The sequence below is a fragment of the Rhopalosiphum maidis genome, chromosome 1 (genome assembly GCF_003676215.2).
Source record: "Rhopalosiphum maidis isolate BTI-1 chromosome 1, ASM367621v3, whole genome shotgun sequence".
Classification (NCBI taxonomy): Eukaryota; Metazoa; Arthropoda; class Insecta; order Hemiptera; family Aphididae; genus Rhopalosiphum; species Rhopalosiphum maidis.
In genome coordinates this window covers 21,501,786-21,528,208 of record NC_040877.1, presented here as the reverse complement: position 1 = coordinate 21,528,208, position 26,423 = coordinate 21,501,786, and the positions used below count along the sequence as shown (strand labels likewise).

Here is a 26,423-nt window from a genome sequence, read left to right as displayed (position 1 = left end):
ATAACACACAAATATAATAATGTCTATAGAAGGCTAAGCACCAAGATAAAATGTACAAAAACTCAACCACCATGTTAGTTAATTCTACAATACATTATCTTCAGAGCTATGTAGGGTTTTTATGAACTGCAAAATGATTTAATCTAACTACATAGGTTCTACACTCTTAAAAGCCTTCATTGACCCAACTTTAGAAAAATATGTTAAACATTTCATTGTAAATACAAGTTAAAAACTGTAGTTTTTTGAAAAAAAAATTCTATAACTGATTTAACAAAAATGAAAACAAACGTATGAAAAAACCCAAAATAATTAAAGAATAAATTACATATATATATATATATACGATCTAAGAATTATTTGGAATGTAAAATAATGTTATTAATTATCATAAGAGATTTGATCAGTGTAAAAAAGAATACCATAAGCAGATAACTAAAGCAGCAATTTTTTATACACATTTAACAGGACTTTCAAGTGAAACTGTTCCTTGCACTACTTGTACGCTCCTAATTAAAAAGCCGTAAAAACGTTAGGTTTAGTTTTTCACTTTTTATTGTTTAAGAAGGCTCTCAAAGTTATTGCTTTCGATTTGTTACGTGTTCGTAATTTCACTATTATTTATTCCGATCGCGACGACAATGTAAATCCGGCGCACGAATGTGCATTAAATGGTGAAGAAGTGCTGCCACTAGTTCTTATTGTAAGCGCGATGGAAATTACTAGCTACCTCTTTACCATTCCGTTCACACACAACAACGACGCACTTTGCTTTTCAACAACGAAATGAATAATACTGTATTTTCACTATCAGACTACAGGTAATTGTCTAACACGGACCAACGATTCGTTGGTTTGAATTTTACTAACAATAAACCAATCCACAATCTTAATCAAAATATTTGTAGGTAAGATATATAGTACGCACTTTAAAATATATACCTAGAACGTTTTAAAACGAATAATATAACACAAATTACTTTATTAAAAAAATGAAAAAATATCTATTCGTTAATTATAATATTTAATAATAACCCAATAAATAAATGGTACGTATTCCAATAGTCCGAATAGTCCAATACTATGTCCAATATTAATTTATCAAGCAAACAACAAGGATATTTAAACAAAGAGTAACTTAGAGCCTCACAAATAATAATATACTAACATTTAAATATAGCCATAAGCAATATACAATGCATAAACACAGACTAAGGAAATCTATTTCCGTGACAAAACATCCGGCAGATTCTTGTTTACTCAAAGAATTCAAGCATCCGAAAATAGGATCAAAAACAAACAAGAGTCATCCTCGTTTAAAATCTGGGAATGGTCAACACGACCATACCCAGAGGCAGAACGAACCGGTTTCTAAACGCCATTTCATGCTTATAAAATGTAATCTTAAGTACTCATATGGAAACTACTTATTACTGGATAATTTTTCACGGTTCAAGGTCACGGGTCGTATGTACTGAGGATTGTGTCAGATTACATAAATAAATAAAAATAATTTACAGGACTTTAACAATGCTGCTAACGTTGTTCCTTCACAGCTCTCGGGAGAGGAACGAGTTTTTACTAACCTGTATGACACACAAGGTGATGGAATTAATCTATATCAGCCAATGATAAACTTGGTGCCCCTCTCAATTGCTAAGTTTGAATCCAAAGAGTTGATCAACAATAGAATCATCATGCTTATATCTTTATATTTTTTTTTATTGTAAAAAATATGACCTTCCCAAGGGAATGGGGAACGAATTGAAGATTTTCTTATGTAGGGTTCTTATTCTCTAATGTCCACTAGTTGTTAACGGCGAAAGTAAAAAAAAAAACTGATCTGAATATATTAATAAATAACTAATATTTTACTTTCCATTGAATTGGTATAATTATGGGTATAACATTGCTATTCTATTTCTAAAAGAGCATATACATATAATAGTGGAAATTGTTTTAGTCATTAACAACAAACAATTCTAAATAGATTAATACCTATATCTAAAATAAATAAATGGATTATAAGAATAAAATATTTGGTATCGAATTATGTGGTCAAACTATATTTGTACTAGATCTTATTTACCATCATAATGTCTACTTATGGTATGTATACCATAGAGATAAATAAAACGGGTAAGTACATAATATACCATAATATGAAATAGGTATATATATAATACAAGTTATTGAAAATGATTTTTAATTAAGTAATTTAAATTATTGCATTTTGAAAATTATTTCAATTGCACTTATATGAAAAATATATATGAATTCGAAATTATTATACAAAAATTATTATGTTTTGCTTAAGTGAAAGCATATATTATAGTTAAAAAAAAAAGATATTTTAATATATTCTACACACAAAAATAAATAATAATAGATTGATATAGTAAGTAAGGTCAAATTAAAATATAATTTACAGTTAAGAATCAAGAATCTAGTTAGGTGGTCATCAAGCTCAAATCATCTAAAATGGGATTTACACTCATCAAATAAATTCTTGACACCAGAAAAGTAAAATCGAACTACTTTTAAGTATACAATACTAAACATCTGTGACCACGTGAAGATAAAATTGTAATTGGTAATAATGATAAAATGGTAAGTATACCTAAGGTATTTATTTTAATATCAAGTGAATAATCATGTTTTCACGTCAAGGCGGTTTCTAATTAAACAATTATCTAAGATGTAAAAAGTGCATGTTGAACCATCGATTAATTACATAGAAAATATTTAATTATTCAAAATTGTTACTATTGTTATTTTAATTCGCTAGAAGCAATTTCAGCTTGTTATGTCTTTATAGACTATTTTTTACTATAATATGTTTTGATTGAAATTAGAGACTAGCTAGAGTTCAGTATTCAGCACACGTACTAGAAATAATTTAATAAACAAACCATAGAGGTTCACGGTTTTAAAATTACTTAATATAAACAAGAAGATAGTCCCAATCATTTTAGATTATGTTGCGCAATAGGTACATAACATTTGAATACTATTGCAAAACGTGAACTGTTCAAACAATATATAATTTACCACCTTACTGTTGATAAGGATACTGCAATACCTATATAAATCGTGAGTAGAATATTTCTACTGTCAACATTAACTAAGTTATTATTGTGCAACCGAATTCCAACAAAAATTGCAAAATGTTTTCTTTACGACGTAGATTTAAATTTATATTAAGTATTATTAAATAATATCATACCTAATATATGTCTGTAAAGTTAGCCAAAGTTACGCCATGTCAACGTTTGCAGAAGGAATAAGTTAATTATTTATAATTACAAGTAACTATAATTTAAGTTCAATTCCTGAATTTGAAAAATTTAACATATGCACTTTGTTCTGAGTGATTTTACCGAGTGATAATGGTGGTAATGTGGAAAAGGGTGAAAATTATGAACAAAACACACCTATTTCTTTTGATACATTTTGAACGGTTAACTTATAATTTTTAAGAAAGACAAGATTTTATCATAACAGGGGTAATTTCAAATATGTCTAAAATATGCTTATTAATGTATTTTCTAGGTAAAGTCATTACAAAAAAAAAAAAAAAATTGAATATTTTGTAAAATAAGTATGATAAAACGAACGATGATTGTAATCTTCAGATTATCAGTACTTTGTAGTAATGACTATACTTCACCGAAAGATAATTAATTACATTCCGATGTATAGTAGAAGTATCCTTTTACTTGTTCTTATTTCATACAAGACCAATTAATGTATGTTGACACAATACGTAGATATTTCAGTTTAAAATACTTTAATAAAATGTATATGGCTACACCCAATTAGTTGAGTAATTTTTGGGTAGGCCCGGATATTTTACTTATTGAATCTATACTACACCTTAAAAAAATTCACTCGGAAATGTAAAAAGAAGCAAAACATCAAAATAATTGAAATGCGACATAATCGTATTAAATACTATCAAAAATTAAAAGGAATGTCTAGTGCCATGATAACAACAAATACAAAAGATGTATGTCTTGATTAATACATACAAGAAATATAAAATTTAATACTTTTATACAGGAATCATTTTTTTGTATCCAATGATTTATCAATGTATTAAAAGACAACACATACACAGTGACCAACTCAATGACGAACTACACTCAACTACTACTATAGGTATAGGCCACAGCGAAGCGGTTACCTACTTTCTCCATTTTTAACAAAAATTGTATTAACAATATATATAAGAACTTGATTTAAAATGGTTTTAATGATCATTGGGGCATTATGGGATCTGACTTACATTTTATACCGAAAAAATTATAAACTTAACATTAGAAACAATGCAGTTTTGAAGCAGTTAATGTGATCGAACAAAAATCTCATCTCGGTATTTACAAAAAGAACAGAAGGGAATCTTGGGGGGTCCTAAATGAACTAAATACTAAATAGTACAAAGAGTTTATTCTTAGACTCTCGAGGAGAACAATTAAAAAAATAATCTTACGGAATAAATTAATCAAACATCACGCCGCTAGACTTATCATAACATGTACTCATAATGGATTAATTACCACAACCGATGATGTACGATTCGTAAACACGGTTTATTATCTTTAATTTCTACTTAACACTTTATATAGGCGTTAGCAAAAAATGAATAATCAAGGTAGGTATTAAAAACTGTATACCTACTTTTTATGAATTAATATAAATTGTATAGTTGTTATTATTTTGCTAAGAAAAACAGAAAACACGTATTTATTTCTTGTTAAGTATTAAAACATTTATACTTAAAATTATTTTTTTTTTAATTATATACTAATTTACAAATACAACCAGCACGTATAAAAAATATATTTAACATTTTTAATAAGAGTATAGTGTAAACTTTAGAGACTTCGAAATTGTAGCTTATCGATGAAGAATCAGATCATATAATCGATACCTGTCTCGCAAAATACTAAAAAAAAAGAAAATAATTTGAACTTGATTTCCCGGGCGTTTAGTCACTGGTCACGGACTGCTACCATTTTACGTATATAATTTTGTAACAGTAAAAAATAAAGAAAGAATAAAAAAATCGGTATCTCTGTATTATAACTCATTGTTATGCCCCCACTACGAATTTAGAACGTATTCTGACGAAACAAAGAAATAGTTGGTTATAATCGAAATGGCTTACAAAGTATAATAAACTCGTGTGTATTATTATCATTATTATGTTATATGAATTCTGACAAAACACCAGGTGAGCATGTCCGTTTTAGTATAACTAGATAAAACCAACTACAGCAGCACCAACTTACTAGAACAACTATTATCATACTTTTAAACATATTATTTATTTACAAGAGTGTAGATATTAGGTATACATTTATTCATAAATACATATTATATAAATACGCGGAAAACATAAAATACGTAGAATATAATATTGTAATGAGACAAGATCCAAAAATCATAACGTATGACGTAGATTTTAAACAGTAAAAATAATTAAGTACTCATTTTTAGGAATTGATATTGCTAAACTCTCGTAGAGATAACACTAAAAAAGCAACGAGTACGGAGTACATTGTGTGTTTCACAATATAATCTGACAAATTGTTATTTTTTTAATACCAGTCAGCAGTAAGATAGCAAATATTAAATATATCGATAAAGAACAGTATAATATTATGCATTAATTATAATATGTAATATTGAAATATAACGATCATATTCGTGCGATGGTGATGACGAACACTGACAGTCAAGAAGAGGATCGTCGACGTGTGTTGCATATAATATACGCGATACAATACATTCTACGTTAAAGTACAGACCCTTTTAGTCTGGAGATATAAAATTTTCGCAGGTTAATGACAACATGGCCAGGCTAATACCCTGCTGCAATGCGTTGTCGCACTTGCACTCACTCACACACACTCGTATAGTCTTATACAATCTGACTAGCGATCACCATATTGCTCCCCCACACGACTACATAATATTAGCTCAAACATTCCATACACACTACGTATACGTCAAATGGGCCGGCGTCGCCAAAAATACAGAGTTGAATGCGGGTTACATACAAAACTTATTTTGTCGTGTAGCAATTTACACGCGAGTACATGGCACATAACGATGATTGTCTATATAGATATTAAATAATACAATAATTATTATCGTTTGATGACTGCGTACGTTAAGTTTTAATAACGTTTTAATAACTACGCGAGCAAGCATACACACACACACACGCACGCACGCACACACACACACACACACACACACACCCGCGCGTATTTATCACATCTAAGAAACACGTCAGACGATCGATTATGTCTGCATGTCTGTAATATTTTTAATTGACAGTAATTTCGTCGGAATCACGACAAATACACAAACAGCTGAATTAAATTTTTTTGTTGCCGCTTCGCCTACTAGTTATTGATAATAGTAGCAGTCAAAAATTATAAATTTTCAGGACAACAAAAATAGTCATAAATATTCTACTATAATAATCCTAAATATTAGGAATATTATTCTATATAATAATTCAACAGTAAAAATAATAAACCTAACTAGGGCACCACCGCTGTTACCACACACCACGATGACGTGTTTAGTTTCAATACCGACCGTTTGATTCGATGACATATGGCTCCCGCACGAAGTTGTATTACAATATTGACAACCGGTGTCGGCCGTTAACATAATATTATAATATAATCGCAGTTGACGACGTCAAAAATATTTTAAACGGCGCCATTAGCGCAATTCATACAAAATACCATTAGACAAAAAAAATATGGAATGTGTCTGCCGTCGCCAGTCGATTCCAAAATAATATGCTTCCGAAAAAAGAGATACACATAACACATTCCGCCATACGATATAATACCAAGATATTTACTATATTTATAGAAATTAGATGAGGGGTTGTTATTTGTTGTGTGTAGAATGATCCAAAATAACTATTTTACGGTGTGCTACTATAAACAAGTCGTAAAATGAGAATGGGACAAAATCCATTGCACAAGGGGTAGGTTTAAAATTAGATTAATTGTTGTGTGGTTATATTATTTCGTAGGAAGGCGCAGTAAAATTATTTTTAAAAACTACTCAACACCGATGTAAAAAAAATCATCTACTTAAACTCTTTTATTTTCATTTATTCGAAGATGTACCATACTAACCATTCTATAGGTAATCTGTATACACGAGGAACAGGTTTGACTGCCCACGCGGGTCGAATAATACGAAAGATTTTCTATTGAACTTGGTAGACATGACTCATCAGCACCGATTTGGTTTCGGTATAACGAGTAACGACGCATAGTATTCAAATATCTAAGGTCAAGGAGCAAAATAAACCATATCTCCACTCATACATATGTTTATCAGGCGGTACGAAAGAAAATATGGTAGGAATATATTACGTCGTATACAATATATAAAGAAATAAATTACATCTATTGGCTTACAGACTGGCATCAGACAGCTGTATCATTACATTAATAGTAGTTATTGTACGTCAATTGTCATAAAAGTAAAAATTATATTTATCTAACAAAAAACAATTTAACAGGTAATTAATGAAAGCTGAGAAAAACATGGTAAGCGGAGACTTTAACGTTGAGTCGTTGATGCATCACATACACTAGATATTATACACTTTAATACGGTAATTTTTTTAAATTAGAACTTAAAAATCATTAGTTTCAAGTGTTTACATTTACTTTTGGGCAGGGCTTATGTCAACGATCAGTATAACTAACTAAAATGATAGATATTACAAAAATAATAGCAATAATAACTCGATAGTTGGCTATCGAATAATGAAAATACATAATAAAAATGTAAATACAAAAAAAAACCGATTTTAATTAATTTACGTACATGAAGTGTTACAGACAATCAAGCAAAAACGTAAGCACAAAAACAGGGATAAAAACTTTAATACAGACAGTATATTTGTAATAACTATCATTAAAGTATAATAAAAACAAGTCTAATTGGACGAAATATAGTTAATAACGTACGGCTTGGTATAAAGGGATAGAACTCAAAAAACTAAGTATACATAATGGCTATTTAAGAAGGGTACAACACTGAACACACACATATTATAAGATATTTATGCCCTCATGTATAGTAAATATAATAATTGCTGAGGGACGATAGACAATTAATAATACACAACACCACACGTATATTTTACTTTTCGTTTACCCGCACACAAGGATATAAATTCGTTTTTACGATATTTTGAACGACAGTACGTGGTCAACCAGAATAGGGTTGCCCCATCCATTACCAGACGCAGGCCACCCCTCCCATCATCAGTAGAGGAGTAGTATTACAAACGCATTTTATAAATATAAACATACGCAGATAGACGCACCCCAAAAATTCGTCTGTGCGACAATGGTTGACGGCGACGGGCGGGCGCGCGTTTGCCAGCATTAAACACACGGCAAAGCCGCGGTACGACGCACCCCTATCCTGATCACACCCTCCCACGAGGCGCGTTTTACTATATGAACAGTATACGATACACTGTATAGCAATATTATATTGGTTTCACTGACGGGGTAATTCAAACACACAACTCATATTTTTATTATTATTATCACTATTATTAAGGTCACGTGTTTAATGTCTGAAATTTTTTTCTCATAAAATACATTATTCAATCACGAACAAAGTAAAAAATAATATTTCACCACGCCCTTTCACACTCTTGCGCCCGCACCGAATACCTGAATGCGGTTATCGAGGGCGCGGACACGTACGCATGCATATTCTTGAAGACGAAACGTTATATCACATGAAGTAGAGTATATTAGAGAATAAAATATTATATGCAGTACGATGGTGGTGGTGGTGTCCGAGTAACAGCAAGCAGCTGCAGATGGTCGGGGGACGGGTATTGACGACGACGACGCAGAACCGGTGAACCGTGCGCGCGCCTCGCGCAGTCGCATGTTGTCTTCACGGTCTCGGCCGAGTTCGCATCCCGATTATTGTATTATAGAGTACCATTATAACGGACAGGGGTTCCAAAACGTGTTCATGGACAACTATTAATATGCTATACAGCCAAAGCATGGAGAAGGCAGAGAGGCCGGGTCATGGGCCATGGCGTGGCGGCGGCTGCTGTTGTTCTTACTGTTCTCGCTACACCGAGAACTGGGAAGATAAAGGAATATATTTTATTTGTCCTAGCAAAATTTAATCTATGGGCATACCGGTGAAAACATATACGAGAAACACAACGGGGAATACTGAGTACACGGACACCCGCATCCAAAAATATATACCTGCTGTCAACAAGGAAAGGACGACCGGAAAACTAGAGTAGAGGTACACAAGGTCGGCCCGTCGTCCCCAAAGAGCACATTGAGTTGACAACAATAATAATATGGAATTTATGCCACAACCGATATATTATCAAAAACACGATGAAGACTTTTCTATAAAATTAAAATACCGAAAACAATAAAATATACATGAGAAAAATTAGATAGTTCGAGAGAATTTTTAAGTTAGGTTTTTTCTTTACAAAAACGACGCCATAATAATGCACAACCGGTACCTACGCACATAATATTACACACTACATACAATCGTGATTACAGACTGAACAATTATGAGGCAATTATAGAAAAGGTAACGACGTTACTGTCGTCAAGTACAATCGGAATTCGGAAACTAGAATAGTATAGTAAGGTTGGGAGAAATACAACGTTGCGTAACAACACAAATTGGTCTTAGAATCTATTTACGAAAATATTGATTAGGTAAAGTCAATTTGTATAGTGTGCACCGATTCGCTTTGGATCATTAAGTTGACAAAATGTTTAATAATATGTGAACGCGATTAAAATAGAATACCACATGTCTTTTAAGTGAAACGCAAAATTGCGTTTCTTTTAATAAATTCTAAATAAACCTAATCTACCTTTGCTACGTTTAAAGTTTCTAAAAAACCAATTGCGCACACGAGAAATATATACGGATTTCAATCCGATATAATAGTTAAGTGATATGAAGTATTATAATAATACTGTATTGTAAAAAATCTGCTGAGGCATACGAAAAACCACATCGACATTCTTTTAAACATTATCTCTTATGCCACAATATATTCATATAGCAAAATTATTTATATCGACACCTCTGACCTATCAAATATATTGTAATGAGTTTGGTATGTTCATGAATGATAATATGTAATTTGATTATCACATTTTTTTTTATACATTGAATATATTAACTTGTTATAGATACCTATCATATAGAAATATCACTGAAAATTGATGACTTAACATTAAAAAGATAGCATTCAGTAAATACCTTTAATACACAAAAGAGGTAACGTTTTACTTTTTAACATTTCGATTCTGCATAAAAAAGAAAAAATAATTTATTTAACGGAAGTTGTGAACAAAATATTAACAAGTCCGGAAATTGCCTAAGGTCACTGAACAGTACCTACTATAGACACAAAAAATGAACTAGGTACCTAATACTTATTACCTATGTTATTTCAACATGAATAAATTACGTAGGTATGTTCTACGCATTCTGGTCCAATTTTATGTAATTTTCGAGAATTATTGATTGGTATCAAACTTCATTCAATAATAGAATAAAAAAAAATTACCTATTTATCATTGTGTCTACCTAGGTATATGCAGACCATTCATTCTGATTGAAGAAATAGGTTTTAATTGTACTTTACTAGAGTAATACACAACATGATATTATATTTAAACGTAGTTTTTGTCTTATTCAAATACGCGTATGTCTTACAACTATAGTACAAAGCATTGACATCATTTATTTCATCGTTAGGTAAGGCTAGCACTAACGATATACTAATTAATAATTATAAAGCGTACAGAAAAGTTTGTATTTAAATAATAATGCGTAATATACTAATATACTAAGTACCTACTCCCGCCCACGGACTATAAAAATACGTTATTCAAATTTAAAATAAAAGTATACTTTGAGAATCCCTATATAGTCGGACAAAAAACATTTTCCTAATCGACCTATACAACAAAACAACGTCCAAAAAGATAAGAATACGGTTTGAAACTTCGAAAAAATAAAACAAAAAAATCATAATAAGGGCGTGGAAATTATCGTAAACAACCGCGGCAACAAAAAGGAAATAGGTACTACACAGATCGAGGGGATTGTAAGTAGCTGAGACTTGAACGGTGGGTTAAGTTGACGAATGTGCGCGAACGTGTGTATAAATGAAATACTTAATACACGGTTTTAGTCTGTTTTGTTTCTGATTTTGTCCTGGGGAAAGGGCGGGTGCGACAGTATCTGCCGACAATGGCGACCGTAGGGGCAAGATAGAGAAAAAGAAAAAGCTACACGGAAAGGGTGGTAACTACGGCGTAACAATAATGGCGAATAAAAAAGTAATAATAATAATAAAAAATAAAAACTACTCACTTGACAATTTATTATAAGACAGTGTCGACTTCGTCTGATGAATCTGCAATACCGCGTAAATCACTACCCAAAAAACACTGAATCGTATTATAATGGTTGACCGAACAGGAAGGTTCGAAGTTTTATTCCAACGGTATAAAAATATATTTTTTCTATGAACGGGATAAATAAAACGTTCAACGTAAATATAAATGCGTGATGTAATGTATACAAAATAAATGTATTTATTATATTGTAACAAAATGAAAAAAAAATTAAATAAATCACGAATATATTATTATATCGGCGATCCACAGTCAGTGTGCGTGAAGCATCGAAAACAACGACGGTCTGCCGGAGCGGCTTGGAATCGGTTTTGCCGTTTGCCGTTCAGTCGTAGCCGCGCGGCCGGCTAGCCAATCGCAGTTGTCCTTTACCCACGCCGCCATCAATGCCGCCAACTTAGGGTGTGGTCGACACAAGAATACACATTTACATCTCTGATGCGGACCTACACTGGTGCATTGCACCAAATTATGCGATTGTACTTATCACTTATCATCACTTTTTCGATAATATTGATATTTGTTATCGCACTGAGGTCCGACTGTCCGAAAGACATATTATATTACAAATTACAATATTCAATTTTCGACTTTTTCGTAAAGTAATAAATTAAGCACTAAGACACTCCTAGAGTCTTAGGAATAAAATATAAATCAAATAGTGTATAGATAAAAGTAAATTCACAATATCTTCAGAAATTACATGTAAGTATTTAAAATATTTAAATTGCCACAATAGCATTATGTCAGTCTATGTTTAAATGCCAATTTTTTGTAGCTTGACTACCTCTTCCATACAATAGTAATAACAGTAATACATGTAAAATTTGAATACATCCTATCTGAATTGACTACATTTTCATTTAATTATTGTCATAAAAACAAATGGATGTTATTCTTATTTTCCATCAAATTAATTTATTAATTTATTATACCTACCTAATGTCAAATATTTTAGAAATCCGTGTATTATCTGTTCATTTATTCATTACCATTGTACATAAAATAAATATGATATATTTTTATTTAATATAAAAATAAATTTATTTAAGAAGCAATCTGTCCAAAATAGAGTATTTTCAATTGACACATATTAACAATAAATATGATACCTAAGTGAGATTTGTAATTATTTTTAGGCATGCTATGTGATGTCCGGTCTAAATCATGTACAAAGAGTTCGTTTGTTGTACAAAACTATTTTAAGGTTACACCGTGGTTTACCAAATGAATTACAAGAATTAGGTCAAACATATGTTCGTGATGAATTTCGCAGACATAAAAACTGTAACCCTAAAGAAGCTGGAATATTTATGTTGGAATGGAGCGTATGTATAAATATGTTTATTAATTAAATTGATTTTTTAATCATACTTAAATAATTTATATAATATTATTTTTTATTTAGAAATACACATTAACACTATCAGAGCAGCTGTTAAAAAATGCAAAATCAGATATTGGTTTTGGTAAAAATATTGATACACAAGATGGTGTATTAGACTCTTTCACAGATGATCAAATTGTACAACTTTATAATTTATTTAAAGAAACAACGGGAAACCAGGATGAAACAATTGAATCTGAGCTTTCTAAATAATTTAATTAGGCAATAAAGATTATACCTATAAAGGGTAAAGAAATATATATTTATGTTACCATTTACTTTATAACTTTGTTAGTTGATTTTAAATAGAATATTATTGATACTACTTATAATTTTTTAACCTGTTGAATATTAAAATTATATAAAATACATCATGATTTTAGTATATATTTATTATAAACTAATTTAAATACCAAAAAACTTCAAAATTATTTCAAATATTATTTACTAAATATAAAAACTATAAAAATTAAAAAACATTCTCATGTAAATATTCTTTAAAAATATACTTAACTCATCAAAAAGTACTTAATATAATTGGTGGTTCAATAACATTAAGTGATTTTAATTGTTCTCCATTTGTTAAATTACTCGAGTTAAACATTTTGATATGTAATTAAGAACTTTTTTTGTTATACACTGATGTATTATAATGATTAAATATATTATCTAAAACATTATATAAATATTTTTTTTTTTTTAATTGTTTTTTGTAGTTGATCATAATACTTTAAAAAATATTTTACTTAGTAGAATAATCTTCTAAGCAGTATTTTAAGTGATTGAAGTATGACAGTCTAGTTATTTCTTAAATGTTTTCAATCAATTATTATAATAATTTATAATTTATAATGCTATATTATATTAAAATGGAAATTACTGACTTGTTGATAGTTGTATCAATAAAAAATTTGGCCGAACTATTAATTAACCTGTTTACATATTATCTATCATTTATAATATAAAGCCAAATAATATTTTATTAATTGTATAAACATTGAAACTAATAAGAAATACATCAAGTTTTTAATTATATATTAAAATAATTTGTAAGGTTATTACAACAATTATTGCTATTACTTTGAAATATATGAGTATGTCATTTATATCATTGGAAACAATGTTTCTCACTCGCATAGAAACTTTTGAGCAATAAATAAATTAATGTGTGAATAAAGATTTTGTTAACAGTGGTATAAGTTGTGTTTGCTAACAAAAGTTTATAAAATGCCATACCTTAAGTTTAGTATTAATAGTTAATACATGTAATATACATACATTTATAACATTATTTTGAAATACAAATGGACAATAATTGTAATAATTGTAAACCTGGTACTGCAATGTATTATAATAAACATATTAATTTTAAATTATACCTGATATTTGGGAAGGTAGTACAAATTTTATAATATATTAACTTGACCACAATTTTTGATCAATATGTATTTGATAATTTGATACGTATTTTAGTTTTGTTATGGATGGCTTTTTAAACTAAACATCTTATTTTTATTTTCGAGAATCATTTAGCATTACATTTTATAGAATATAATTCTTATAATCTACCAAATATATTTAAAATACCTTTATTGTTCTATGACACTTCAAGTTATCTATTTACATTGTTATAATCAAGGTATATAATTAATGGTCAACTGTCTAGTGTCTACTAATATGTGCAATGAATTATATTATAAAAAATTAATTTATTATTATTTTCATGAAAATGAACAATCTATTTATTTTATTTATCATATTTGACAATTTGTGTTTTACTATATTGTTAAAATAAAACAAAATTAAATGTTAATAAAAAAATATAATTTACCTATTACCTACAATAGTTTAATAAGGATTTTTAATGAAAACAATTAATAGTTTTATTATTTCTGATTGTACATTTTTTTTTAGTTCTAAGTGTATGGTTCAGATTTAAATTTTTTCTTTTTACTCCTTTTTTAAATTATAAAATATCTAAAGATTGTTAATTTCTCTAATCGGTAACTATAAATTGGTCTTACTAGTTATTGAGTTATTTTATTCAATTATAAAAATTTTAATTTGTTTTTAGTTCATACAAATTTTAATTTTAATACCAAGGCTAAAACATAATATAGAACAAAATTCCTTATAAGTTAATTTAGTATTTAATGAATTAAAAAAAAAGTCTATCATAAAATAATAAACACTAAAGCCAAATGATTTTGTAATCACCTATTTAAGTTCTAATTTTAACATCATTAAGTATTCAAAATTTAAGGTGGAAGTATCTATAAGAATCATTTACCCATTAATATTTTTTGTTATTTTTTATTGTTCAAAAAGTATAAATCGTTAGGATTTAGGTATACATTTTGCTATCATATACTTAAGCTTGTATTAATAATTACCACCATATCTACACTGGCTACATTCAATTTTTTTAAATTTTTAGAAAATTTTTTTAACTACATATTTAAATCCATGAAATGGTTCTTATGTAGTATGTTGTATTGACAATTTACATTATAAGCTAATAACAATTATTTATCATAAACTCATAATATTATAATAATATAGGTAGGCACTAGATATGTTACTTATGTCCTATGTGGCTATGCATTATAATGTATAATTATTTAGGTTTTAAAATAATTATTAAATTAATCCAAATCTATATATTATGCTACATAATATGTTTTTGGTAATTGTAAATTACTAGATAATAGTTATACAAATAAATTATAAAATATCCTTATCAAAAATAGAGGCTAACACTCATTCACCTCAGATCGGAATCAATTATTTTATGTGCATTAAATTATCATAAAATTCAAATTGAACACAATATAGTCATAGGTACCTTAAAGTTATCTGCACAATGATAAAATACTCTTGCAACTTATACTAACATGCCATAAGATACTAGAGTAATTCCCTCAATTTCTTTTTTTTTCATTTTTTACCAACCTTAAATTTTATTATATATCTACCTACTATTAAGCAATTAAAAAAATAATAACGTACCTAATTGGTGATATAATACCTAGTTATTTAAGTATTAGTTATTACTTATTTTAGTACTACAAACATTTTTAAGCTATTTATTGGCAGAAGAAATGTTTTATATAAATGTCGATAATAAATTATTTGTTGGTTTAAAATTCTTAAAAATGTACCTATATAAGATCTCACGTAAGTTGTTCTCATGCCTATATACAAATATGCAGTCAGCACTTTTTTTTAATTTACATTTAAATTATAGTATATATAATAATACTAGTATTTTAGTACAAAAATTATAAAATTTAATAAAATACTTCTAAGTATAGTAGATACTGGGATAAAAAATTTTAAAAATGTATTAACTTGATTATTTTTTATAGACATTTGAAGTTAAAATCTGGACAAAATTACGTATTTATCAATAAATAATGATATGTTCATTATTTTGTCATAATTTGAAAACATTCGTGGGGACTTGAAAGTTTACGTAATATGTTAAAAATTTTAATTTACATAATGATCAATGACATTTTCAAAATGTTGTACATGAATTCTAAACAATTAAATATTTATTAAATAGTTAAAAATAAAACAACAACAGGAAATATTACTTATAGTTGGCTTCTTAAAGTAAGTAATTCACTGTCACTGTGATTTAGCACTTATTCTTATACTGTACCCCAGGGTTTAGGATGCTGGTTGTGTGTTATAAAAAAAAGGTTGACTAATTTTAAAATAATATTATCTAATTAAGCTGTTTCATGGTAAGGTGGTTATTGACTAAAAATTAATAATAATAAATAACAATATAATGAAGTATAGGTATATAAATATATATTATAATTTATAATCATTAAATACTAATAATAAAATAAACGTTTAGTTTTTGGTAAACATTAATTAAACCAACAGTAATACTAGTCAGTGGTTGTTGTCAGTCAGTTGTCAAGGGGAAGGGGGTAATACACTTAACATCACCAATCATCGTGGGCGTAACTAGGATTTATTAGTTACAAAGGCTAGAGGCCTAGAAAACCAAAGTTAAAAATAATTTGAAGGCTAATTGAGGCTAAAAAGTAAAAACTTATAGTGGGGCTAAATACAAATACGAAATACAGGAGGCTAAACCCCCTCTAAACCCCCCCTAGTTAGGCCAATGCCAACCAAAATCACTACTCTTTATCAGAAATGTCAATAAGTATATTTATAAAACTGTTATTTTTAAATAAAAAGTAAGGACGAATGAAAATATACCTACCTAAAAATTGTGATGTAGGAGGTTAGTAGTATAACATATTTATTATCTACTGAGTATACATAAACTGACAATAATTAAATCATTAAACAAGAGGGTTTAATTTTATGCAAACAAAAAGCACAATAAAAGTTTGTTAGTACTTAAAGTCTTGAATAGTCGAACATTAAACTTAATCATAAGTTAATGACAACCTTCTGAATAGAGCGATAGTGTGAATATACGACTATTATAGTGAATATCAATTATGTGATAAATAATAATGAGTTACACTGTAATAAAATTACAATTTTCGTATTTTAGTTTGATTCTTGTATTATTGAAATTATTTAAAACTGTCGAACGTAAATGTATACCTATACCTATGATGGTTATACATATTTGTTATAATTTTTAATACATGCTGTCGTAGCTTCGTCCTGCAATATATTATGAATTTATGGTACCTATAAAAGTGCTAAACAGATCGCTGAATATTCAAATATAGCTTAATGATATTTTAATCATTAACTATATGGATCCATGTGATATTTGTGTAATATTATATTGTATGTATTGTTTTGATATCGCTTATTGATAGTGGTATGTACCGCGCCGACCCAGGTGAATTTATATTTATTATAGTTATTACGTATCCGACAGTGTTCGTTGCGAAGTTGTGTCGCGAACTATTATGTCGTATTATTATGAATCAATAAACAGACAATATTTATTCACGTATAAGTGCTTATTCTATACAAATATTACAATCCATGATCCATCGCACCAGCTATTGCCGTAAAATAGCAACCAAACGCCTACTATTAGTAGTAGCCAGTAGGTATATAATATGGTTTATAGCCGGATGATTATTGACAAAATGACAAATGACAATGATGACGATATGAATCGTTTTCAATCATATTAAATTTAGCAGTAAGCACTAAACAGAACTACCAATACTATGGGAATTAATTATAATATTTTCGAACAAGTACTTAATACATCAATATTCAATATTACAATTAAGTGTAGCATTTTCTAAAATTGTATTCAGTATTTCTCAGTAATATTATATTATATCATCACAAATACAAAAAAAAATGTTATACCTATATCGGCTATATTGATAAAAAAAAAATTACCAACAGGAGATCTACCCTTCTCCTGATAAATAATACGCCACTAATAGTAAAACTAATTTAATAGTAATATTAAAAACATATCAACCTATAACGAAATATATTGGTACTTAGTGATATAGGCTGTCAGACCGTTTACGCTCACTGCTCAGAATCGTTTTTTGAAGCTTGTAGGTATATCCTATATATGTTGATATATCATTGAATTAAAATTTAACATGTCCATTATAAATATCTACTTACTAAACGGCAGAGCGATATCCATTTGTCTGACGACCATTTCCATTTTAATATTTGTTGTTATATTGCAAATAATTTATTATAAACTATCAAAGTAATATTATAATATTTACAATATACAAATACTATATTATTTTTTAATATTGACTATAATTTTAAATAATCCTAATTTACCGAAGACAAGTATCTTATCCATTTGTCAAATATATAAATTACCTCTGATAAGTAAATTATTATAAATTATTTATAATAATTTAAAATATTGTATTCATATGGGTTATTATAGGTATATAAATGTATAATAGTGAATACCTACTCGACCACTAGTATAATATGAGGGATGATTGCATTATGTTCATTTCAAAGAATAGATATTTTTTAAACTTCAAAATTAATAAATCATAAAATTAAAATATTATGTTCAAAAGTACTGAAGTCTGAAATCTGTTGATTTGATAATGATTAAAATTCTACAATAATTACTACTTGTTACAAGTTCCTTCTCTATATATTAAATAGTTAACATAATATGTTTATAATATGTTTATAAATGGCTATTTTTTATATGCATGCAATTTTTGTTTTAAAAATACATTAAGTCAATTATTATCTTGATTCATATTTTATTATATATAACACATAGTATTAAAACCCTTTCCAGTTTTATGTTCAATTAATTTTTAATAGATTTTTGATTATAAGTTATAATTTTAAAAAAAAATGTCTAATTATATAATTATAATTAGAAATTTTTGAAAGCAATAATAGGTATATTCGTTAATGTTCACTAGAAATTATTATAAAATAATCGCCAATCAAAATAAAAACAGTATTTCACCTTGAAGTTTTTTTTCAAAACCTGTTTTATAAAAACTGAATAGTTTTTAAATATTATGGTGACAATAGATTTTACTATTGTACCATTACTTGTTGCCTTATATTAATAATAAACCAGTTAAATTATACGCATTTATCAAAAATGCTGCTTTATCTGATCAAAATTGTCGACATTTAACTTTTTTATAAACAACTATTATTTGTAAAATTCATGAAAAAACTGGAGTATTGAGATTTGTCGGCTAATTCAATGCAAAGAATAACATGGTTTTTTTAAAGTATTATTAATATTACTACTAAATTTAGACAAAAAAATGTCGGAATAAAATATCCTCATTAAAAATAAGAACAATGTTCCATATGACGATAATTTCCATTAAAATGTAAAATATTTATGTAGCAATATTAAATTAGTTATAATTATAATGTATAATAACATGCTCTTTAAGGGGTTTTATACAGGCAATTTTAATAAAATATTAACGATTTCAATTTAAGATTTTACATAACATACTGTTGTTTGTTGTGTAATCACTAGATGATATAGAAAAATGATTTTCTATGAAAAAGAATTACTAGTTATAGGTAAAATTGGAACTTATAATAGAAACCAAATGTACGCCTACGTTCTACACCATAGATCATAAGTAGAGTACAAATTTTGAAGCAATAAAAAACTAAAGAAAGGCTCTTAAAATAAAGCAACAGAGCTCTACAAATCTTATAAAAAGCTTAAAAAAAGCATAAAATTTTAACCATTTGTTCATAAAATTATTAAAAAAATGTATTATAATAAAATAGATTTCTATTCACAAACCTGCTGTTTTTCTTCTTCCACAGTTCATCTGTAGATTAAATTTATTCTGTTTAAGATAATTTACAAAAATAAATTTCTGACGTACAACGAAAGGTTGTCAATAAATTACTGAACAGGTACCTACTTTTATCGATAAATCGATAGATAAAAATCAAACAAACGAGATAAAATATCGATTGAGTTTTGTTTTCGAAACACATTATTTACTATAATAATAAATATTAACTTTTTAAAAACGTTTATTTATAGAACACATTTTGAAAAAATGTTACAAAATGTTGCTTAAAAGCAAACAAAGTACTTAAAACCCCCAAAAGAGCATTCAAAGTAAAAAAAAAAAAAAAAAACAAAAACAAAAACAAAAAAAGCAAAACAAAATTTCGTGCGTTTGCTTTACCAAGTGGCAAGTAGTATTATACATTGAATTAATAGCTGACAGCTTCGTTTTAGAGCAATAGAAAAAAAAGCAAATGTCTTTAAAAGCCTAAGGAATAAGATAATATCTATCGTGTTGAAGCGTTTATTTTTCCAATGAACAACCAGAACAACGATATCTCGTTTAAAATGAATTCATACTAAAATTTTATAATTATTAGAGCCTAGTGGTAATAGGTAGTTAATTACGCGTCTATCATAATTTAATCAATATAATGTGTTTAATAAGATGTGATTTCTATAGATGTAATATACTTAGTAGTTTATATAGGTTATTCAATAGTATATATATATACATTATACACACTAGACGAAGATGATGATGATTGATGATCTCAAGTTTCACAGCAAGTTTGATATTGTTGCGTCCTGATTTTTCCTAAGTGTTAGTACAATGAAGCATAGATCTAAAATCTAAACTCTAGTTTAGGATTCTGGAACTATTCATTATGGGTACTGACATTGATTTTATCTATAATAATTAATAATATTGTTGTTTTGCGTCTGTATAATATTCTGTATGTTACGTCATAATAATTACATATTTTTATATATTATATAGATAGGTATTTTATTCAAGTACATAATTTATTATTATACCGAATGCCGATTATAATATAACATATAATATTATATAGGTAGTATATATATATTAGTGTGATAAACACACAAACCAAATACGAAAACGTCATAATAAGCCAACGTTATAATTACCAAACACCTAGAAACACAATATCGTATTAGACTGTACATTATTTGATGCTAAGATTAGACCTATATTATAATAAAGTTGTATACCTACTATACGTAATACAGTTTGAAGTGAACACGCCGCCGTCATTATACACGAACGAGGGCGGATATGGGCGCGCTCGAGGCAATTTGTCTCCCTTGATCACTATAAAAAGTTATTTATACTGACATTTATTAAAGCCCGAGTTACATATTTCAAGCCTATAAAAATGTTTTATCATGAATTATATAAACAATTAATAGCTCAATCATATTTTGGTTATAAAGGACGGATAGAATAAAGTCATAAACTTCGGAGAACTGTGTACAACATATATATTCTATATATAGACTGGTAGGTACTTTTATATAGTACCTACTGCAGGGCCACTCGCTTTCGTCACTTCAACGCAAGCTAGTCTGCCGGAGTGTACTTTTATTAAAGTGTACCTATTTATATATATTATTATTTTGCATTTTAAAACAACCGTAAATAACTAAAACAGGAAAACGACTTTATTTAAAATTCTATTTATACATAAAATTTTTCAAATTTAACTCGCTTTAAGTGCACAATATAATACACAAAAAAATATTGAAATTATTGAAACATGCACTTTTTTTTTCTTATCTGCATTACGTTGTTTATTACTTGTCCTTGATATTATGTTATGTGAATATATTAATGGGTAAATCATAACAATCAATAACTAAGTGCCTTCTAAAGAAAGGTTCAACTGTTTTAGGTTGAGGGATAAGTAAAATAGAATCAATAAACTACATGTATGTACAATACAATATAATATAATATAGAATACTTACGAGTATAAATTATAATATTCAAGATGGAGTAGTGTAGCAATTAGCATTATAAGAATAAATTAAATCAACAATGAGTACAGCAGTTAAAACCACAAAAATGTTTAGGCTGCACCGCCTTTAGTAGAACATTCAACATGATATTGTACTATACTATAATACACATTAAATGATACGTAGTTTTTCATACATAAGTAGTTATTGAGAATTATTATCTATTATTTTAACAATATTAATAAGGTAAATAAATTAAATTACTGTGAAAATCAATATAAGGTAATTTAAAATCTAGAAAAAAAAAGAAACTATTCTGAAAATAAAAAAAAACATTCATAATAATATTAGCGATTTATTGTACGCTATATTATGGTTGTGTGTCACAAAAATTAAAACGAAAATTGTGGACAATTTGACTAGACCGACTGAAATCGTAAATCATTGATCTTTATCCATAATGTTTAAACTTATACATATATATATATATAACGCTAACAACATAAACTTAAACTATAAATATGTTTTTGCTCAAAATTAAAATTAGTTTAAAAAAACAATTACCCGCGTTCTGTATTATTATGATACTTATCACAGTATCGTACACTAATACTGTACGTAAATGGCTGGTAAGTGTTATTATGGGTATGGATATTTAACTCGTTACGATAATAATATGGGCGTTAATTAAATCGAACCTCGTCGTACATAGCATGAGAACCATGAGTATTATATTATTTATATTGAGGTATAATATATAGAGGTACGCGTAGATGTATTTTCACGGCTAATCGTACTTTGTGCACTACGTACACTTGTACGAGTGCACACATTGTGTTACATTATAAAGGTATTTTTGTGCGATCGAACGGATGATCTAATATAAACAGGTGTAGTACCTGTTTATTACTGAAGTGAGAGCAGAGAGGGGAGTGTGGTGTTGCTAACAAAAAACGTGGTCTTTTGTCTTTCGATATCTGCAGAGTTTATGTCCTCATTTTTAAATACATTCTAAATTATAAGATTTTATTAGGAGGTTCAGACTGTATTTACAAAAAAAAAAAAAGTTGAATTGATATTTACAGCTGAATGACCAAGAAAACTAAATAGTTTGTTTTGAAAACATTAATAAAAACAAAAATGTCATGTGTATGTATATTATATATCCATTGAACCATACTTATACGCAGGACCGGCTCAAGCGAAAATAGTGCCAAAGGCAAAATCAAATTTTGCCGCCTCTAAAAAAAAAATTGCGCTTTCATTTTAACTTAGCCCCTCCACTCCCCCTATTCTTTATGTGACCAATGTGACCATACCTAAAAGAAAAATTTTTTTTTTCAAGAAATAATAAGTAGTGTTGGAAATATACCGAAATATTTTTTATTTTGTCATATTTGTATAGTTATATAATAATTAAATACTTATTGCTTTTTAAAATATTTTTCATTTTTGCTTTGTTCAGTAAGTTGTGAAAATCTCTAACGATTAATTGGATAACAGTGTTTAATATCTGGTTGAAAAAATTGATATTAAAACTTTGTTTTGGGTTATGAATAGGTTTGTTTCGTGATTCATATATACTCGATTGAGTAGATATCGCATTGGCCGTACTCGCCGAACAAGTAGTTTGAAAACAAATAATTTTATGCCGTACGGACGTTATAAATATATTATATGTATTTATAACTATTATTTAATCATAATTATTAGGTACCTATATAATAATTGTTTAAGTGTTATGTTTTATTTTATTACCTATATCATCATGGAGTTGTTGAAATTAGAGGTCTAAAAACGAAGAGTTTTATTTTTATAGATAGCATCTTAAATATAGGGAAAGGATAAAGAATGGAATGCAGTAGCTAAGCAAACTAAAATGGGTAATAAGTGAATTAATTTTTTTCATTTATTGAGCATTCAAAATATTTGTAGCAAGTCTAATTTGTCGTACGCTTCTAACGCATCGGACGTAATTACAATGGACATACTTGCGATTTTCGAATGCATTGCGTCAAACGCGTTGTTGAATAGTTCACATTAGCTGCAATTCGGATTTTATTTACATTAGACATTGCGTAAGGTAATAACTTTAAACAATATTATTTTATTTTATAGGTAAGTAGGTTTTCACGGATACATTTTTAAAAATATTTTTCTTATATAATACCAATAAAAATAAAAAAACGTATGAGTTAATTTTGAAAATGCCATCCCAGCTAAAGTGCCGCTCTAGGCAGGTGCCTAGTTTACCTATACCTTGAGCCGGCCCTGCTTATACGGCTGCACTTATTAGATTTTCACTAGAGTAGTAATAATTAAAAATAATAGGTAATGCATATTATCTAATTTTACACTAATACTTACACATTTCGAATAGAAAAAAATTATTTAGTATGTATAGGAAATAATAACATAAACATTTGCTGAACATATTAAATATTTATGGTTTTTCATTTTTGAGTCAAACAAAATAAAATTAAATCTAATTTATCTATTATGCGTATAAATTCCAATTTTTCCTTTTTTTAGATTTCCTTAGCTTAAAAAGTACTATACACTCAACAGTAAAAAATGTACTTGGAATTTTTATAAAGCACCAAAGTACCAACTAGATCCAATTTGCTATCCGAAACCACCCTCAAGGTTTATAATATTAGCATTTTTCTTACTACTTATTGTATATAAGTACATAAAAAAACACACCATTGTAAAATCAGTGCATTCATCGCTCCGCTTACAATCTAAAATAATAAATCATAATCAAAATTTAATTATAATTAATATTTAATATGATTTTAGCTCTTTTTTATATTTGATTAAACGAGTATGTTGAAACTTGTAGTACTGTAGTAGACAGAAATGTCCATTCAAAATTAAGTGTGTTTTATTAAAATTATAGTCATATATAATTGAGCTTTTAAAGCGATACTAAAATGAGTTAAAAAATAAAAATTAGAAGTTCACAGTTTTTAAATAGTCGGACTGGGAAATTTTTTCCTATGTAATTTAAGTTTTAAATCAAATTCTACTTGATGTTCTTTAAGGTCTTTAATAACATTTTTTTTTTGTTCTTTTACTCACTATTAAGATACAAAAGTGCCAAACGATTGGGCTTTTGGGTTACCAAAAATAACCGTTTAATAATATAATATAAGGGGTGACTTCTATAAACAATAAATATACATATTGCTATATAACAAATTTAATTTGATGAAGTGCATCAGTTATCATTTATGTCATATAGTTTAATTAGTAGTGGATATTATGCATATTATATAGAGATACTTACCCGATGGGTTTTATAGGTTGGATTGATAAAAATTACAATAATGTGTTGTAGGCAAAATGCGTTGTTAGGGATCGAAGTTTTCAGTATAAAACCGTTTCTAATGCACATTTAGATGTCAATCACGTCGTTATTCGACCGGAAATATTAATTATTTCCAAATAAATATCAAAACTATCGGCAGTTTTGTTTTATTATTTTTAGTATATAACTTAGTATGTATATAGGTATATTTTATAAACTAAATTGAATTACCTATGGATATACCGTAGGCATATAGTAAAATCAGACATTTTACTAAATGCCTAGGCATTTAGTCAAAGAATTTAATTTCTATGCAATTACACTATCCGTCTAGAGTCTGGACTCTAGACATCTAATTACATGCCTATTTCAAGTCAGGCAAATAATAAAAATGAAACATTTTGTATTATTTTAAAAATTTAATTATATTTTCTATTAATTATTTATTGCTATTAAATAAATAAAAAAAAACTATGTATTATTTATTAAACAATATGTAAAACACGTATAGGTACATGAAATATGTTTAATTTCGTATTTATCGGTATTATTGTTTAAATGAATATAAATATGTAATTACTTATTAGATGTGATAGTACGAGTATTAAAAATGAATAAAAATGTTATATTATAATTACAAATTTTTGTAAATTTTTAGTTATTACTTGTTGTTATTTGGTGGCATTTGTTGGAACATAACATTTTTTTTTAAAACAAAAACACTGATTCGTTTGACATTGCCGCTCTCCTATATAGTACTCATTATTACTCGTACTATAGACTATATAGCATATATACTCTATAATAAACTCGTAATATCGTCTACGTCTATTACACCTAATTATATAGTAATGACCTATACATATATAGATTTATGATTTAAGTTTTAAAACAATAGTACCGATGGACACAAAACTAAACATATTTTATATACCTACGTGTTTTACACATTAATAAATAATACATAGTTTTTATTTTTTTTTA

General features: G+C 27.7%; 2 protein-coding genes across 3 annotated transcripts in view; one reads left to right on the top strand and one right to left on the bottom strand.

Annotated features, from left to right (window-relative positions):
- Positions 1-11,800, bottom strand: part of LOC113560319 (A-kinase anchor protein 200) — a 32,894-nt gene extending 21,094 nt beyond the window's left edge. For both annotated transcript variants that reach the window (XM_026966102.1, XM_026966103.1), the window contains exon 1: positions 11,458-11,800. The gene's annotated coding sequence lies outside the window, so the exon portion shown is untranslated. The remainder of the gene's footprint in view (positions 1-11,457) is intronic.
- A 233-nt stretch (positions 11,801-12,033) lies between these two features.
- Positions 12,034-13,214, top strand: LOC113549379 (succinate dehydrogenase assembly factor 3, mitochondrial). Its single transcript, XM_026950651.1, has 3 exons — positions 12,034-12,206; positions 12,641-12,829; positions 12,910-13,214. The coding sequence occupies exons 2-3, from the start codon at positions 12,653-12,655 to the stop codon at positions 13,099-13,101; spliced, it is 369 nt and encodes a 122-aa protein (XP_026806452.1). The 5' UTR covers positions 12,034-12,206; positions 12,641-12,652; the 3' UTR covers positions 13,102-13,214.
- The last annotated feature ends 13,209 nt before the right edge of the window (positions 13,215-26,423 follow it).

Coding starts and splice junctions, on each gene's coding strand:
- LOC113549379 (XM_026950651.1), top strand. CDS start 12,653: ATGTCCGGTCTAAATCATGTACAAAGAGTTCGTTTGTTGTACAAAACT. Junction 12,830..12,909: donor TATTTATGTTGGAATGGAGC/GTATGTATAAAT, acceptor TTTTTTATTTAG/AAATACACATTAACACTATC.